Source organism: Syngnathus leptorhynchus, chromosome 22 (assembly GCF_054491065.1).
Source record: "Syngnathus leptorhynchus isolate UIUO chromosome 22, UIUO_Slep, whole genome shotgun sequence".
Lineage (NCBI taxonomy): Eukaryota > Metazoa > Chordata > Actinopteri > Syngnathiformes > Syngnathidae > Syngnathus > Syngnathus leptorhynchus.
This window is the reverse complement of record NC_141216.1, coordinates 3,058,438-3,074,497: the sequence shown is the minus strand read 5'-3', so window position 1 is coordinate 3,074,497 and position 16,060 is coordinate 3,058,438. Positions and strand designations below refer to the sequence as shown.

General features: G+C 49.7%; 3 protein-coding genes across 9 annotated transcripts; 2 read left to right on the top strand and 1 right to left on the bottom strand.

The window, feature by feature from the left end:
- The first annotated feature begins 45 nt into the window (after window positions 1–45).
- On the top strand, window positions 46–4,840 carry LOC147039332 (circularly permutated Ras protein 1). Of its 2 annotated transcripts, XM_085904432.1 has the most exons (21): window positions 56–189; window positions 303–396; window positions 756–941; window positions 1,020–1,193; window positions 1,256–1,378; window positions 1,476–1,556; window positions 1,631–1,704; window positions 1,786–1,953; window positions 2,019–2,060; window positions 2,213–2,302; window positions 2,473–2,624; window positions 2,696–2,777; window positions 2,848–2,978; window positions 3,063–3,147; window positions 3,210–3,316; window positions 3,379–3,485; window positions 3,699–3,798; window positions 3,869–4,009; window positions 4,093–4,186; window positions 4,256–4,282; window positions 4,354–4,840. In XM_085904432.1, exons 2-21 carry the CDS (start codon window positions 318–320, stop codon window positions 4,465–4,467), a joined length of 2,157 nt encoding a protein of 718 aa, XP_085760558.1. In that variant the 5' UTR covers window positions 56–189; window positions 303–317; the 3' UTR covers window positions 4,468–4,840. The 2 variants fall into 2 exon arrangements, with proteins under 2 accessions (XP_085760559.1, XP_085760558.1); XM_085904433.1 differs by lacking the exons at window positions 4,093–4,186; window positions 4,256–4,282; window positions 4,354–4,840 and having other exon boundaries at window positions 46–189; window positions 3,719–3,798.
- Window positions 4,464–13,746, top strand: znf646 (zinc finger protein 646). 6 transcript variants are annotated; one of them, XM_085904429.1, is made up of 5 exons: window positions 7,172–8,345; window positions 8,862–9,564; window positions 9,769–11,381; window positions 11,536–12,498; window positions 12,589–13,746. In XM_085904429.1, exons 2-5 carry the CDS (start codon window positions 9,064–9,066, stop codon window positions 13,322–13,324), a joined length of 3,813 nt encoding a protein of 1,270 aa, XP_085760555.1. In that variant the 5' UTR covers window positions 7,172–8,345; window positions 8,862–9,063; the 3' UTR covers window positions 13,325–13,746. The 6 variants fall into 6 exon arrangements, with proteins under 6 accessions (XP_085760551.1, XP_085760555.1, XP_085760553.1 ...); XM_085904427.1 differs by having other exon boundaries at window positions 8,862–10,130; window positions 10,227–11,381; XM_085904428.1 differs by having other exon boundaries at window positions 8,862–10,197; window positions 10,378–11,381.
- znf668 (zinc finger protein 668) lies at window positions 4,634–7,701 on the bottom strand. Its single transcript, XM_085904438.1, has 2 exons — window positions 7,550–7,701; window positions 4,634–6,891 (listed from the first exon to the last, which is right to left on the bottom strand). Exon 2 carries the CDS (start codon window positions 6,850–6,852, stop codon window positions 4,921–4,923), a length of 1,932 nt encoding a protein of 643 aa, XP_085760564.1. The 5' UTR covers window positions 6,853–6,891; window positions 7,550–7,701; the 3' UTR covers window positions 4,634–4,920.
- Window positions 13,747–16,060: the final 2,314 nt, after the last annotated feature.

The window sequence follows — 16,060 nt, the reverse complement described above, 5'->3', positions numbered from 1 at the left end:
CGTGATTAATCCAATATGATTACGCGGCGCCATGTGTAGTTTTGCAGAAAAACAGGCCGACCGTCCGGTTTGGCGAGATGTCTAAGGATCACGTCGCCGAGAAACTAACGTCACTCGCTGCCACAACACTTGGAAGGCTTCGAAGCTTCCATGTCTGCGAGCACATTGCTTGCTTCTCCCTCTCCATGAGTAAGTATGATACATCATTTGTTTTGGGGCTTGGAGTCAGCTTTGTCACGCTGGACTTGCCTGCCTCAAGGTTTTGCCATTTTTTGCTCAACTATTGTGATTTCATTGGCCAGGCCTGCTTGATCGCGATGGAATTTGCTTGTGATTATGTTTATGTGCCTCCACTGGGGGTTCCAAAGGACAACCATCAAGTCTTCAAACGCTCAGGTGGGATTGGAAAATGGAGATATATTTTTTTATGCTTGTCATTTGAATATATTCAATTTTATAAGATGTTTGGGGGTCCCAGACAGCTCCTAATGTTATTGTAAATTAGAGTACATTCTCTTTAAGTTGTTTGGTTGTACGTCTAAAAAAAACAAAAAATATGTTTTCCTCTTTGTCTGTAGCATAGCTACATTTGTTCATGAACTATCATGCGACATGATTTTTTTTTCATCCTATCATAACAAATGTTTTCTCTTAGATAAGCAAAAATCCTTCCGTGTGAGTCATACGGGCTTCGCGGGACTTTAAGGAACACAAAGGCGTAATCTCTTTTTTTTTTTTTTTTGCGTTCCTCACAGCGCTTCTACCTCCCGTCCACTGGACCCGGCCTGCCATAGCGCCCCCTCCGCCGCCCGTCGAGGTCAAGGTCAGCAAGAAGCCGGAGAAAAGCAAAACGAAGGAGCGGGCGGTGTCGACGTCCATTTTCTATGACAACGGTGACCTTGGGGAAAAATCGAAGCAGATAACGCCCACCCGCAAGACAGGTACTGTATGTAGTGTTAGCGTTAGCATGTCATTCATGCCGTCAGACTAATTTGTCTCTGCCTGCGGCTTTCCCACAGCTTTGCTTCCACCTCACCTGAGACCGGGGGCAGGCAGCCGCTTGCCTTCTCCCGGCGAGAGGCATCTTTACGACAACGACGTCAATTCGGAGTCGTCTCGGTATGCAGACAGCTCGCCAACTTCACCAGAAGGTGCCGCCGGGCTCGACGGAGACTCCCCCGTCCGGGCGATACGTAAGCAAATAGGACATTTTGGAGGAGGAGTTGGGCACATGAATGAAAAAAAATTCCCGCAGCTTCCGCCCCTCGTCTTCCACCTCGTCCTTTCATGAACATGCCGGAGTATTTGGAACTTCTGCCCGAATCTTGCACCAGTGAAAAACGGCTTCCGTGCCCCCCACCAGTTTCCCCACCTCCAGGTACAAATAGTAATTTGTGGCTTCGCAAGGAAACCAATGCACATATTGGAGTGGATCTTTACTTCTACTCAAAGACTTTTCCATCGCTGCTCCACAGCAACCACGGAAAACAACGATTCACTGCCGGGAAACCCCAACGTGATCCTTGTCAGTTTGGGAAAGCTTCTCTCGGAGAAAGGTCAAACCACTTTTTTTCCCCCTCATTGTTTTGGTTTGATTTGCGTGCAATGACCATGCTTGTCATTTTTCCAGTGGAGCACACTCAAGGGAAACCCAAATCTTGCACTCAGTGTGGCTCGGTGCTGGAGTCCATCTACGACAACATGGTAGGTCATGCTTCTAGGTTTTTGAACTTTTTGAATGGCATGGCAATGATACAGCAGAAGTGTCGTCTCCTTTGGCTGCAGATAAACAATTGTTACTTCTGCGAGCCGCCTGAGCAACGCAGCAGCCGGAGCACCGGCTTGGAGCTTGGCCTGTTCATGCTGAGCCCGGCCGATAAACTCCAGAACGCCTCGCAGCCTCTGCTCATCTTCTGCATCGACATCTCGGCCTCCATGAGCATCACCTCCCAGGTACGCAGCAAAATATATGAAAACCTGACAGTCACAGATTGTGATGATGTTCTTGTCTTGTTAAGGTGTTGGCGGGAGGGGAGTATATCCACAGATCACGCCTGGAGGTATGATGGTGTCCATCAAGGAATTATATTTATCTTAAAAAAATGCGAGCGTTCAGATTTTCCAGCTTTTTTCTGTGTGTGTAATATCTTTGAAGGCCAAAAAAATGGATGGCATATGTTTGTGGAATATTAATCAATGATGTTCTTTTCAGTTTGTCCAGGAAGCTGTTTTGCTTTGTGTTCAAAAGCTGCGCAAACAACAGTCTGACACACCCGTGGGGCTCATCACCTTCAACTATGAGGTACAAATAAAAGCAATTTTCTCAAACAAATCCAGAAAATCTTTACTTGAATGATTCTCAAAATGTGGTCTTGGGCTTCCTCTAGTGGTGTGCAGAAGATTAACTGAGTAGTGCTGAGTTAAAAAGAAAGCAATTAAGACACACTGTTATTTCTATTTTATCTACTGTAGGTGACAGTGTACGGATATGGAGATTTCCCATCACGTGTCCTGAGTGGGGATGACCTGATGGACAGCGAGCATCTAAAAGCCGCCGCGTCTCTGTTCGCCACTCCGCCGCCGCTGTCATACACCAAGAACTTCCTGGAACAACAAGTCAAGGGGTACAAGGAAGCATCATTGGGAAAAAAAAAAAAAAAAAAAAAGATGATCCTATTGTGTTTTTCCTCCAAAGGTTGTCTGCAGTGGGCACCACAGCATTGGGCCCAGCGGCTCTCCTCGCCATCACAATGGCCTCCAGACACCCGGGCTCCAAGGTGCCTATCAGTCACACCTTTTTCTTCCTCTCCAATCCAACAAATGATATGAACTCCCATTTGTGAAAAGGTGATCATCTGCACAGACGGGAAGGCCAATACGACGTTAGGCAATTTGGAGGTGGAGGACAACGACGCACGCACGCTCCTCTCATCCACCATCTTCTACCAAGAACTGGGGGAAGATGCAGCCAATCAGGGGTCATTTTAAAAAATAATCCAAGTCATGGTGCCTTTGGGTACAATAAATACGATAATGATGGCGAACAATGTTTCTTTGACTAGGGTGACCGTGTCAGTGCTCTCGATAGAAGGAACCGACTGCAGGCTGGATGAGCTGGGTCGACTCGCCGATCGCACGGGAGGAAAAGTAACACACCGTTATTATTTCTCTTTTGTTCCCCACAGTGTCTCATCTTCTCGCTCCATCAGGTGGTGATCGCAAATCCCGGTATGCTCCAATCGGAGTTTGAGCAGATCATCGAGAACACCACCACAGCCACCAAGTGCACCGTCACCTTGATTCTGCCCAAATCGATGTAAGATGCCGCCGCTTGCTTCTTCTTGTTTTCCCTCCTCTCTTAACATTTATGTGCGACAGGCGAATGAGAGGAGAGAAGGAGCCGGGGCATAAAGCCATCCGAAATGTGGGGAACGTGCACCCGGAAGAAGAGATCACTTTCCAATTTGTGGCTAGTGAGACAGAAGGTAAGAGAAGACCAATGTCAAATAACACTCGGTTTGGAATGCGGGTTCCTTAAGACCAAAAATATCAACACGACAGGCCAAAAAAAAAAAAAAAAGGGCAACAAAAGAGTGTGCTATACTTGGAGTAGCAAAACTGGTTATGTTGCTAAAGTTGTTGATGGAAGTTGTCAGTGGAAATAAAAATACACCAGTATTGGACCAATTGGGTTCTAGCGTCCACCGTGTCCGTCCAGCTGCAACTCCGATACACGCAGAAGAACGGCCAGATGATGCTGCGAGTGTTCACCTTGACCCGACGCGTCACCACTGAAAGGTGAGCTCACTCACGCCTTCATCCGGGAACCATTCCAAAATGCAACCCGATGCGCTTTCCTCCTCCTCAGCTTGGTGGTGCTGTCCACTCTATCGCTGCCCATCATTCAGCTCAACTCCTCACAGGCCAGCGCCGCTCTGGCCGTCCGAGGGCGCTTCCTGGACGCTCGGCGGGAAAGCGAGCAGCAGATGAAGCTCATTGAGAAAGTGATGTGAGTACGGGAGTTGGGGGGGGGGGGGGGGGTGAGTTTGTTTGAACTCAAGTGACATCTCTGATCCACCCGTGTGTCTCCAGAGAACACAACCGCAGCGCCGAGGACAGACGGACATACAAAGAATGGGTCAGCACCATGGAGCCGATATACAACAACATCCATAACTTCACCAGGGTCTGTTTTTTTGCCGCCGCTGATGTTGGATTCATTGTTAATCACCTAAAAGTTTCTTTCATTTCCCAGGCCAAATCTGTCGTCTCTGACTCACAGGTAAACGACATCAAAACATCTCAATGTTGTTTGAATTCCTGCCGGTATCTTCTCTAACCCCCCCCCAACAGTCTTTGACAGATGCTGGTGCAGCATTGCTGTACACCATGAAGAAGAGCAATAGAAAGACCGTCATGATCAAGAATGATCAGAACCTTCACTTTTCAAAGCAGTCCAAATACTGAAAGGCCACGTTAATGACTCAATGAGGACACTTTGGACAGCAGTTCACCTTGTCAGGTGTGGCCGATGACGTCAAGCAGTAAATGACAATCTTGATTTTAAAGAGGAAATCAAGCCGTAATGGAGAAAGAAAAGGTAACACGACATACTCAGAGCTGCTTGAAAAAAACATTCATTTTATTGTCAGTTTTGGTCACTTATATATTTTTTATTTTTGCACGTCACGTTTTGTGAGAAAACCTATATTCAGTGTCAGTCCAACTGTCCATTTAGCAAAAATTGAACAATTAAGCTAGCATCTTTTTTTGCATGCTTGTCTGCTTCGACAAAACCAAATAATTGTGCCTTTGCATTAAATAACCCTCAATTCCCAGATTTTTCTTTTACCATAAACATTTCATTGATTCAGTCCAAAAAAAAATCGTAACTCAATTTAAGGCCACGAGTTATGTTCCTTAAAGTTCTTCTTCCTTGATCAAGTATTCTGGCAAAGCGTGAAAAGTGTCAGCGGACACACTGACAGGAACGCTCAAGGAGATGGCGCCGGACTCCGCGGGGCCAGGAGATGGATCGGTAGGGGGAGGCGAAGGCAGCGGGTCGGTGTGGATGATGTTCAAGTCGGACTGCGAGGCGCTACCGTGGGTCCGTAAGTGCTTGCGGAGGTAGGCGGGGAACAGGAAAGCTTTCCCGCACTGGTCACAGCTGTGAGGTTTATTGCTGGAGTGGATCTTCTGGTGCTTGCGCAGGCCCGCCCGGTTGAGAAAAGCTTTGCCGCAGCTGTCGCAGGCGTGAGGCCTGGCCTTGGGATGCTGCTTCTCGTGCTCCCGCAGCTCCGCCGCCAGGGCGAACTCCGCCGGGCAGGCGGAGCAGGTGTGCGAGCCCGCCGTCGGGCCCGAGGCCCTCTGGACGGCGTGGAGGTTCTCGTGCGCCTGCACTTCCTCCCAGGTGCCGAAGGTGGCGTCGCAGTGAGCGCAGGAATACTGCGGCAGGGTCGCGAAGCCGGCCGTCTCCGTCTCGTCCTCCGCTCGCCTCTGCTGCTGCTGTCGTTGCGCCTGCTCAGCCAAGTGAGTCCTCTCGTGTTTGCGCAGGCTGGAGGACACCACGTACGACTTGAGGCACTCGCCGCACTTGAAGGGACGCTCTCCGGAGTGCACGCGGCGGTGCTTGTTGAGGCTGGAGCGCTCGGCGAAAGACTTGTCGCACTCGCTGCACGAGAAGGGCCGAAGACCCGTGTGCACCAGCAAATGCCGCCGCAGGTCCCAGGAGGCCACGAAAGCCTTGTCGCAGCTCTGACATTTGTAAGGTCGCTCCCCGGAGTGGACCCGTTCGTGCATGGCCAGATCGGCCGGCTGTCGGAATCTTTTGGAGCATTTGTCGCACGGGTAAGGTTTGAAACCCAGGTGGACTCGCTGGTGCCGGCGGAAACTGGACGGGTCGGAGAACATCTTGCCGCACTGCGGGCACAAGTAGGGCTTCTCGCCGGAGTGCGTGCGAAGATGAGACTGGTAGGAGGACAGCTGCGTGAAGCTTTTCCCGCACTGCTCGCATTGATACGGCTTTTTCTGCGAGTGGATGCGCTGGTGGCAGACCAACGAGGACGAGCGGGAGAAGGCCTTGCCGCAGTCGGCGCACAGGAAGGGCTTCTCGCCCGTGTGCGAGCGCTCGTGGTTCTTCAGGTCCTTCACCTCCGTGTAGGTTTTGCCGCAGTCCTTGCAAGAGTACGGCCGATGGCCCTGGTGGTTGCGTCGGTGCTTGCGGAACACGGAGGGGTCGGCGAAACTCTTGCCGCATTCGCCGCAAAAGTACGGCTTCTCCCCGGTGTGAGAGCGCATGTGCACCTTGAGTTTGGACAGAGTGGGGTAGCTCTTGGAGCACTGGCGGCAGGAGTGGGGCCGCTCGCCGTTATGCTGCGTCATGTGGATGCGCAGGCAGATGGCCTGCATGAAGGCCTTGCCGCACTCGGAGCAAACGAAGGGCTTCTCGCCCGTGTGCGAGCGACTGTGGTTGCGCAGTTCGGTGGGCGTCTTGTACGCCTTGTGGCAGTCGGGACACTGGAAGGGCCGCTGGGCCGAGTGCGTGCTTTCGTGTTTGGAGAGAAGGGCCTTGCTGGAGAAGATCTTTTGACACTGCGGACACGCGTGGAGAGGAGACGAACGCTCTTTGCCGTGCGCCGACACCTTGTGCTCGCGCAGCGCCGACACGCTCTGGAAGGACTCGCCGCAGGACGAACACTTGAAGGACGGTTTGGATTTGGGGGGACGGCCTCTGCCCCGTTTCTTCGCGGGCGTGTCCCTCACCACCGCTTCCTCTTGTTGGCTAGGCTCATCTTGGGCGGGAGGGCTTTGTTGATTTGAAGGTGGTGGGCTCCCATCCCGCAAGGAAGCCATCTTTCTGTCTGAAGATCAATTAGACCAGAATTCCCCAACCTTTAGGGAGCCAAAACAGACATTTTACATGAGAAATAAAATATATACCAGTAATGCAATAACCAAAATCTTGTCTAAACCTCCTCAAAAACTTACTTACACACATGTGTTGTCATTTTTGAAGAAGTATAGACTAATATATATATATATATATATATATATATATATATATATATATATATATATATATATGTGTGTGTGTGTGTGTGTGTGTGTGTGTGTGTGTGTGTGTGTGTGTGTGTGTGTGTGTGTGTGTGTGTGTGTGTGTGTGTGTGTGTGTGTGTGTGTGTGTGTGTGTGTGTGTGCATACATGCATACATACACAAAATGGCTGGCATTAGGACCTTAGGGACAATAAGCTAACCACCTCGACGACAGGAAGTAGGCGACGTAAAGCCGCAAATGTTTGTTTTTGTTGTTGCTACTGACGATCACGACAACATGCGATGTTAGGTGTCAGCATTGAATGCATGCAACCGTGCATAGAAATTCTGAACGTGCATGGCTCGCCCGCGTTAGCACGCTTGCTAATTTAATTCAACTCAAAATGGCTGGCTTTAGGACCGCCTGCACCCACTTCTCTTGACGGCATCAGCTTGTTTTCAGATTTTTTTTTAAATTATTTTAGTTGGACTCAATAAACGAATGACAGCTTTACCTGCAGCAGGGCATTCGTTGTGGGTTGATAGTGCTCGGAAGAAAGAAAGAAAGAAAGAAACGAGTCCTCACTCGACTGGAGTTGTTGTCGTACCACGGTGGTCCGTTTTGACTGGCTGACAGTGACAGTGGGACGGCGCTAGGACCATGATGACGGATAGCAAAAGTGGAGTAATTTGTGTTTACAATGCAAAATATGGAATAATAGCTATTTTGTCTTTATTTTTAAATATACTCAACCCGAGTTGAATTTTGGCCGTTTAAAATGTTGGGGGGGCGTTGCAGGCTGCTGTACATTAGTGATTGGAATTGCACATTAATAAAAATTGTTGCTAAATAAATGAGTAAAAGCAAACAAATGATTAAATGCACATGTTTTGTACTTTTAATACACATGGATGAAGTCTGACATGCGGGAGTTTAGACGTCACTTGCACATGCACTGTGCTGAACTTGTTTTTAAAAATAAGTCTAACATGTAAACATTCAATCTGGTGATTCCTTTGCATCCCATTATCACACTATTGTTTACAAAAAAAAAACCCCGAAAACGTACAGTGCTAAACACGATTAAAAATAATGGAACCTGCGTTATTATTCAAATGTGCTCGATGAAGTGACGGAAGTATTTTGCGGCTGCACATTTCCTGTTCCCTAGCAACAAGAGCAGTGTGAAAGAATAAGACAATTGGAAGAAGGGAATCCCTTTGGATTGTTATACACCTCAAAATAAGTTCTTCCGTCAGATAACGAGAGGGCAAATGTCTCCTGGAATGTGCCTGGAGTCGATATTGGAGGTATTTACTTGCTGACGTTCCGCTTCCTGTCTTTTTGTTGCAATGTTTGTTTTGCTAGCTGAGATGCTGCTAGCCTGTCGCGCAGCTAACGTTGGTACTAACTATTGCAACCCATTGACCTGCACTCAATTAATACTTATTTCCACACTTTTCGAAAAGTGTACATTTATGTCCAACCGTTTTCTACATTAGTATAATAGCGGGGTTAAGACAGTCCTGGTTTATTGACACGGCTAATGTAATTAGCCTGACAGTGCAAAGAGTTACCGGATGTGATTCGTTGACTTACTCCCTAATCACTAAGTCAATAGCAATCAATGCAATTAATTTACAGTCTATCTTAAGAATACTACAGCGAAAAAGTGAATGTTACAGTAAAATAATAATTGTTTTCATCTGACTGTACAGTATTTTACTCAATCTAAAGAAAGCACCTTATGTTAATCCTAATGGGTTACTTCTGTCATATTTAAATTTGTATGAAGAGTTAATATATGTTTGTCTTCTCCCCCAAAGGCACTACTGTATGGCCACTCTGGACACCCTCCTGACCTAAACGACTGTTCTCCATTGTGTATGGACAAGAAAGGCATCTAATGTATTCCCCTCCTGGATACACTGTCAACTTGGTGCGCTTATTTCGGACTTCATCGTCACGCATGACGGCGCACGGACGGCAGGTTTCCCGTGCCGACAGTGCGGGCTGTTTTGTCCTGACATGGCCACGCTTGTAGAGCACACGGACGCTCACCCGGAGCAGGACGAGGAGCGCAAGTTCAAATGTGACGAATGCGGACGTGGCTACAGACATGCCGGCAGCCTAGCCAATCACAAAAAGGCTCACGACGTGGGATTGTTTGAGTGCCATTTGTGCGGCAAAGAGAACTCAAACGCTTTGGCTTTGAAAAGTCACATGCGGAGTCACACGGCTCACAAAAAGTACTCCTGTTCGCGATGCGGCAAGGCTTTCCGCCTGGCGACGCAACTCGCTACGCACGAGCGGGCTCACCGTGTCTCGCAAGCAAAGACGGAGGACGAGGAGTATGAAGACGTGGCAAATAATCATTGGAACAACCACGCGGAGAACGGCCTCGTCGATCACAACCAACCGCAGTGCGACTCCTCCGACGACGCCGACGGGCGACCGTTCAAGTGCGACCTGTGTGACAAGACTTACATTCACCTCCGAAGCTTGAACAACCACAAGAAGACTCACCAGGTGGGAATATTTGAGTGCACCGTCTGCTTCAAACTCTTCAACAACATGGCCGCGCTCTACAGCCACCAGAGGACACACAAAATCCGAAGCGGCCGTGGCGGCGGAGGCAGTAGCTCAGCGTCCGACTTCTACGCTAACTCCACACAGGAGCAGTTTTCCCCAAAGAGTCCGGACGGTCCCGTCAACTTCTGCCATTTGTGTCAGGTTGTGTTCCCTAGTGAGGAGGAGTTCCAGGAGCACATCCAAATGCACAACTCTTCGTCGGTAGCCTTTGGCCTGGAGGACAACACAGCGGAGAGCCAGCGTATGACCTACAACAACATTACCTCGCCTCAATCCAGCTTTTACGCACCTCCTAACGATCTCGCTCCATTGCCGTCGGTCGATAATTGTCAAGGTTTTGATCAGCCGCGCGGTCACGTGTATTCAAACAGTAATCAAACACCGTCTTCCGACTGCTCTCAGGGACAACCCTCGCTCGTGGACCCCGGAAATCTCAATCCGCTTCCGAATGCGTCCGGAAGGGACGACGCTTCCGCGGCCGATTCCGACGAGCGTCCCTTCAGGTGTCAGATCTGCGGCAAGAGCTACCGCCACTCCGGAAGCCTTATCAACCACAAGCGCTCACATCAGGTGGGGATTTACCAGTGCTCCGTTTGCAGGAAGAAGTACCCTCACCTGGCTGCGCTCAAGAGTCACCTCCGCCTACACAAAGGTCACAAATTCTCATTCAACCCCAACGGAGAGCGGGACTGGCTCGCCTCTGAACAATGTTCTCCAGTCAGCGACCAGGGGCTTTTCTTCTCAACACAGGATGTGGAGGACAACGACGATCCTCACCTGGGACTCAGCACGTACCTCGATCGTCAGGACTCGGCTCCAGATGCGAGCGTGCGGCCACCTCACGCCGAGCTTTCCACGCAGAGGCACATGTGCGCCGACTGCGGGGACTCTTTTGCGGACATCGCTGGGATCATGGCGCACTCGTGCCCCCTGCTTCAACACCAGCACCCGAGCGGGGACCACAACGCCGACGGGAACTTTGAGGGCACCGTCGCGCAGTTTCAAGGGCTGAACGAGACCGCTCGTCAGAGTTACTTTGAGCAGAGCTTCAAAGAAAATCTGAGCGGCGAGCAGCTGAGCGGCATCGGCGAAGAAGACGACGGCGACCTTTTTCAGTGTTCCATTTGTGGAAACAGCTACAGCAGCATGCAGGCCCTCAGGAGCCATCTCCGAGGTCACACGCAGTCCCGGTGCGCCGCCGCCAGCTCGGGACCCTCGTCCTTGTCCTCCCACGAGGAGGCCAGAGACGAGGAACCGGAGGAGATGATGATCTGCAGTTCCTGCGGCGAAAGTTTCGCCAGCAGGCAGGACTTGCTCGCCCATCAGCTCGAGCACGTCAAGCACCGAGACGAAGACGGCGTCGGCGCGAGTGAGGGCCAAGCGTGCGAGGAGGAGACGCAAAGCGTCATCTGCGGTCGCTGTGGAACCTTCTGCGCCGACGACCATCATCTGGAAAGCCACAACTGCGCGGCGGAGAAGAAAGAAGAGGAATCGGCGGCGGCAGAAAGCGGCGAGGACGTGGAAGTAAAAGCAAAGAACTTACAGCACCAAGCCCGGCGCCACGTCAGGGACCAATTTGAGGACCGTCGGCACAGATGCGATCAGTGCGGCCGCTCGTACAGACACTCGGGTTCCCTCCTCAACCACAAGAAGTCTCACAAAACGGGAGTGTTCAAGTGCAGCGTGTGTCAGAAACGCTTTTACAACCTGTTGGCTCTTAAGAACCACCAGAGGTCCCACTTTGACATTAAGCGGTAAAGTACACGTGCAACTCAGACACTCCACCTTAACGTTCGTGTGGGTTTTTATCATTTCCGACGAGGTTTAAGTTATGTTCTATTGTGCGGCGCTGGTTCCAAATGTGTTTGTTTGTCTGATTTCATCTCATCCCCCACCCCACCCCCGCAGGCATACTTGCGACGAGTGCGGCAAAGCCTTCAAAATCCAGAAGCAGCTTTTGATCCACCTCCGGAGGCACAAGGAGAACCGAGCCAAGATCAAAGAGCTGAACAACCAGATCCAGGCCCTGATGCAGATGAACAATTCTGAGGCCGAGGCCGCCCGCGAAACGCCGGAACGAACAACGCGAGCGGCCGAGGACACGTCGGAGCGCACGGTCGACAGGCGACCCTTTGCGTGCGAGCAGTGCGGGCGCACGTACCGCCACGCCGGCAGTCTGGTCAACCACAAAAAGTCCCACAAGACAGGCCACTATTATTGTTCTATCTGCAACAAAGCTTACACCAATCAACTGGCCGTCAAGAACCACTTGCGCACGCACTTTGCCACTCGGAAACACTCTTGCCAAAAGTGCGGGAAAGGCTTCCGTGGAAAATGGCAGCTATCGGCTCACATCTGCGCGGACTCCCGGAAGGGCGGCGGGCGGAGCTCTCGAGCTCCAAAGTGCAAACGATGTAAAGAGACGTTTCCGTCCCGTGACCAACTGGCAGCCCACGCCTGCGACGGCTCCCCGACGAGCCACGAAGAGGAGCGCGCGTTCTCCTGTAACATTTGCCACCGTAGCTATCGCCACGCGGGCAGCCTCCTCAACCACAAGAACACGCACAAGACAGGACACTTCTCCTGCACCTTCTGCGCCAAGCCCTTCAGCAACCCCATGGCGCTGCGCAACCACACTCGCATCCACACGCAGCAGAAGAAATATGCGTGCCTGACGTGCGGGAAGGCCTTCCGCCTCGCCAGCATCCTGCTCAACCATCAGAAGGTCCACAACCGCGCCAACGCCCGCTTCAGCTGTCCGGCGTGCGGGAAGAGCTTCCGGGGGAGGTCCGGACTCAAGAGGCACCGCTGCCGAAGGGGTCGTGGAGAAGACGGGACGCAGTCAGAAGAGAGCCAGGACAAGTGCTTCAGGTGAGTTGTTCCATCGTTGAGCAAGCCCGCTAGCAAATGTCACCTGCGCCAGGTTGTGAGCGTGATATCCGTCTGTTGCCGCCACCGCAGGTGCGACCTTTGCGGGCGCTCGTACCGCCACGCCGGCTCCCTCCTCAACCACAAGAAAACTCACTCTGAAAACCTCCACCACTGCGGCCTTTGTCTGCAGACCTTCCCGGACCCCCTGGCTCTCCAGATCCACTCCCAGATGAGGCGCCATTGCTGCCCGGAATGCGGCAAGACCTTCTGCCTCATCGCTCACTTGCAGAGCCACATGGAGGTTCACTCCAAGGATCGCCCCAACGCCGGCAGCTCGGGTGAACTCGAGGCTAACGGCCTTAGCTGGACCGAACCTTTGTCCCGTTCTCCCGGAAGCGCCGGCGACCAGGCGGAGAAGAGCCACGTGTGCGAGCACTGCGGCCGCACCTACCGCCACGCCGGCTCTCTCCTCAACCACAAGAACAGCCACAAGACGGGCTCCTTCACCTGCAGCGCTTGCCACAAGGAATTCTCCAACCTGATGGCCCTCAAGAACCACCGGCGCATTCACACGGAACCCAAGCGCTACCAGTGCCTGGAGTGCGGCAAGGCCTTCCGCGTGTCCACGCAGCTCATATGTCACCGTAGGATCCACAGCAAAGAGAAGCCCTTCACCTGTGCGCTGTGCGCCAGAAGCTTCTCCAACAAGTCCAACCTGAGGCACCACGAGAAGTTGCACCAGAACCATCACGCTTACGACGACACCTCCGCGTTTAACTTGGACGCTAACGGCTTCTTGGGCTTGGACATGGGCTCGTTCCTTTAAGGTCGCCTCTCACTCGTACCGCTCGTACCTCTGACTCGTGACTTCCTCGCATCTTCTAAACGTTGTTCTCGAGTCACGCCGCGTCACTTCACCTTCCTCACGGAGAAACAACCAAAGTGATCCGTATAGCGCGGCCCGCTCTCCCAGAGACTCTTCAGTGCCTGTATCAAGAAACACCAAATGTATACTCCACTCCCAAAAAATTGGACACTTGGGGCCAAGCTAACCTTTCGGGCCCGACGGTTCACTTTTTCAGTGCTTTGTGTGCAAGTTACTCTTCCCAAGCAATCTTTTAGGATGAACCACTTTTTGTAAATGATAGTATAGATTCCTGAAATGCATTCCCAAAAGCTAAACATCCTGAACTTTTTTTTTTTTTTAGGGGTGGTGGATGTTGTGTTTGTGAGTGCTGAAAAACTGCTCACATCACAAACCTCTTGTGAGAAAACCGTCAAATACCTCATTGTCGTTTGTGCGAAGCTCACTCAAAGTCATGGACTTGAATCGAGTGACGACTAGTCTACTTACTAATTGAAGTTTTTGTTAAATGACATTGTATGTCGAAACCTACTAATGTTCTCGCATAAGGCAGAGCACTGGATAGCACGTCCGCCTCACTGTCCGGAGGTGCTGCTTCTAGTATTGTGCAGCGTATGCATGCCCCTTCGTACCCACGTGCCTCCGGTTTCCTCCCACATTTCAAAAACATGCAAGGTGGCCTAATTGGACACTCGTAATTATCTGTAGCTAAGTTTGTGAGTGTGACTGGTTGTTTGTCTGTCTGTGTGCCCTGCGATTGGCTGGCAACCAGTTCAGGGTGTATCCCGCCTACGACCCAAAGTCAGCTGTTCAATACACACTGTAGTGTCATGATTTTATCTCACGAGTGTAGCGATGTTGACTTTACCCCATCTGTAATTTGCATGCAAAAGTGCCACAGTTAAATTAATATAGTATCAGATATTAAAATGTCATTAGTAGTTTAATTCATTCACTAAATATGGAATTACAGAAAGTAAATGCACCATTAAATTATGAATAAACTGTCACTATTTCATCAAAATATTCATTCACATTATTGGGAAATGCTACGAACATTGAGTAACATTGAGCTAAAAGAATAATTGAACGTTTGGGGGATTACGTTAGAACGTGTTTTCCAAATATTTTTCTCTGCCTAAAGATGCTGTACTGTATTGTGTGTTGATGGCATGGTAGCCAATTCATTTTTTATTTTTGTGACGTGAAATTGATAGAACAATTTCCAGGGTACACCAAAGCCGTCATGACGAGTCACCAGGCGGCGCTAGCGTGCAAAGCGCCGTCCGGCAAGCAGGAGAAGAAGATTGTTTTTGATTGACGGACATGACGTCACGTCTTCAGGTGAAAACAAAAAAGGCAACCTTTTAACGTCACAATTCAAGTCCAGAGTCTTTCAAATGTAAGTGTCGTACGAGGCAAAATAAACCGAATGTGAAATGAAGTGGTAATAGTATTGTACATGGCGAAATAATAGATGCACTAAGTATGAATTGAAGTTGTTCCGTGTAGTATTATATGATTTAGCTTTACCATCTGTAATGAGTGAGTAAAATTCTAAATGACATGCATATGACATGCGTGGAGAAGATAGTTCCTAACCATTTGTGAATGAACAATTCAAACATGGCGAATAAAAACTTGAATCTAGTGTCCTATGCATGATGTGGGAGTGTCTTTTGTGCTAATTGCCAGAGGCGCTATTGAATTGAGCTTTCTCGGCTACCGTACACTTCCGCTTCAGCGAGCAGCTAGCTCTTCAGGTTGTTAGCATTTGGGCTTTTGAGTGAGTAATGTCAACTTTTTCCAAGCTCTCGATTTGCTGTATGTATGTAAATGCATACATGTAAACAATGACATGAAAGGAGAATATTTGTTAGTCGTTAGGTTAGTGGAAACTCGCTAGCTCTCGTGGAACAAGAGGTGGAGCGTTAGCTAGCACATCCACAAGTAGCACTCGGCTGTCAATTAATGGCCAATGAACGCAAGCGTCTGACTTCAACGTTGTTTTTCTATGTTTTTCTACGTCTAAACTTGAAGACTGGAGGTTCCACGTCGGCTGCTGGTCGTCTATCTGCATATCTCGAAAGGTACCTCCCCATTTTGTTTGCCTCCTAATCTTAAATGTAGAAGGTCGTGTCATATAGGACTTCAAATATTCCAAAATGTTATCAAAGGACATTTGAATTGGTCATTTCCCAAATGAATAATGTCCTGATGATCAATTGGACCACAGTGAAAAGAAACAAAAGAATTGCTCTACAATGGTTAAAGTTACATGTAAGAAGTATAGTTTTGAAAAATCTACTTGCATTTGAACTTAAAAAGTATATTTTTGATCATAGTTGGCACACATGAAAAGTGAAAGTGTACCACTTTGTCCTTCTAAAATTATGACTTGAATCTAAAAAAAGAAACAATTTGTGTTCTTTAGTTGGTAGAGTGCTTGAGAAGCTGATGTCATCTTGTCATGGCACACCAGGGAGACAGTGAGCACATGCAAGGAGCTGACATCTCCCACAAAACTCAAGTGCCAGGTACTGCACAATATCATCATCATCATCACACCCGTCTGGATGTGTTTTTTCATGATATTGATGCAAACCAAGTTAGTCAGAAACACATATTTAACTAACTTGGTTTGCGCCAGTGTCATGGAAAAAAGTGTGTGGTGGTGGTGGTGGTACTGTGCAGTAC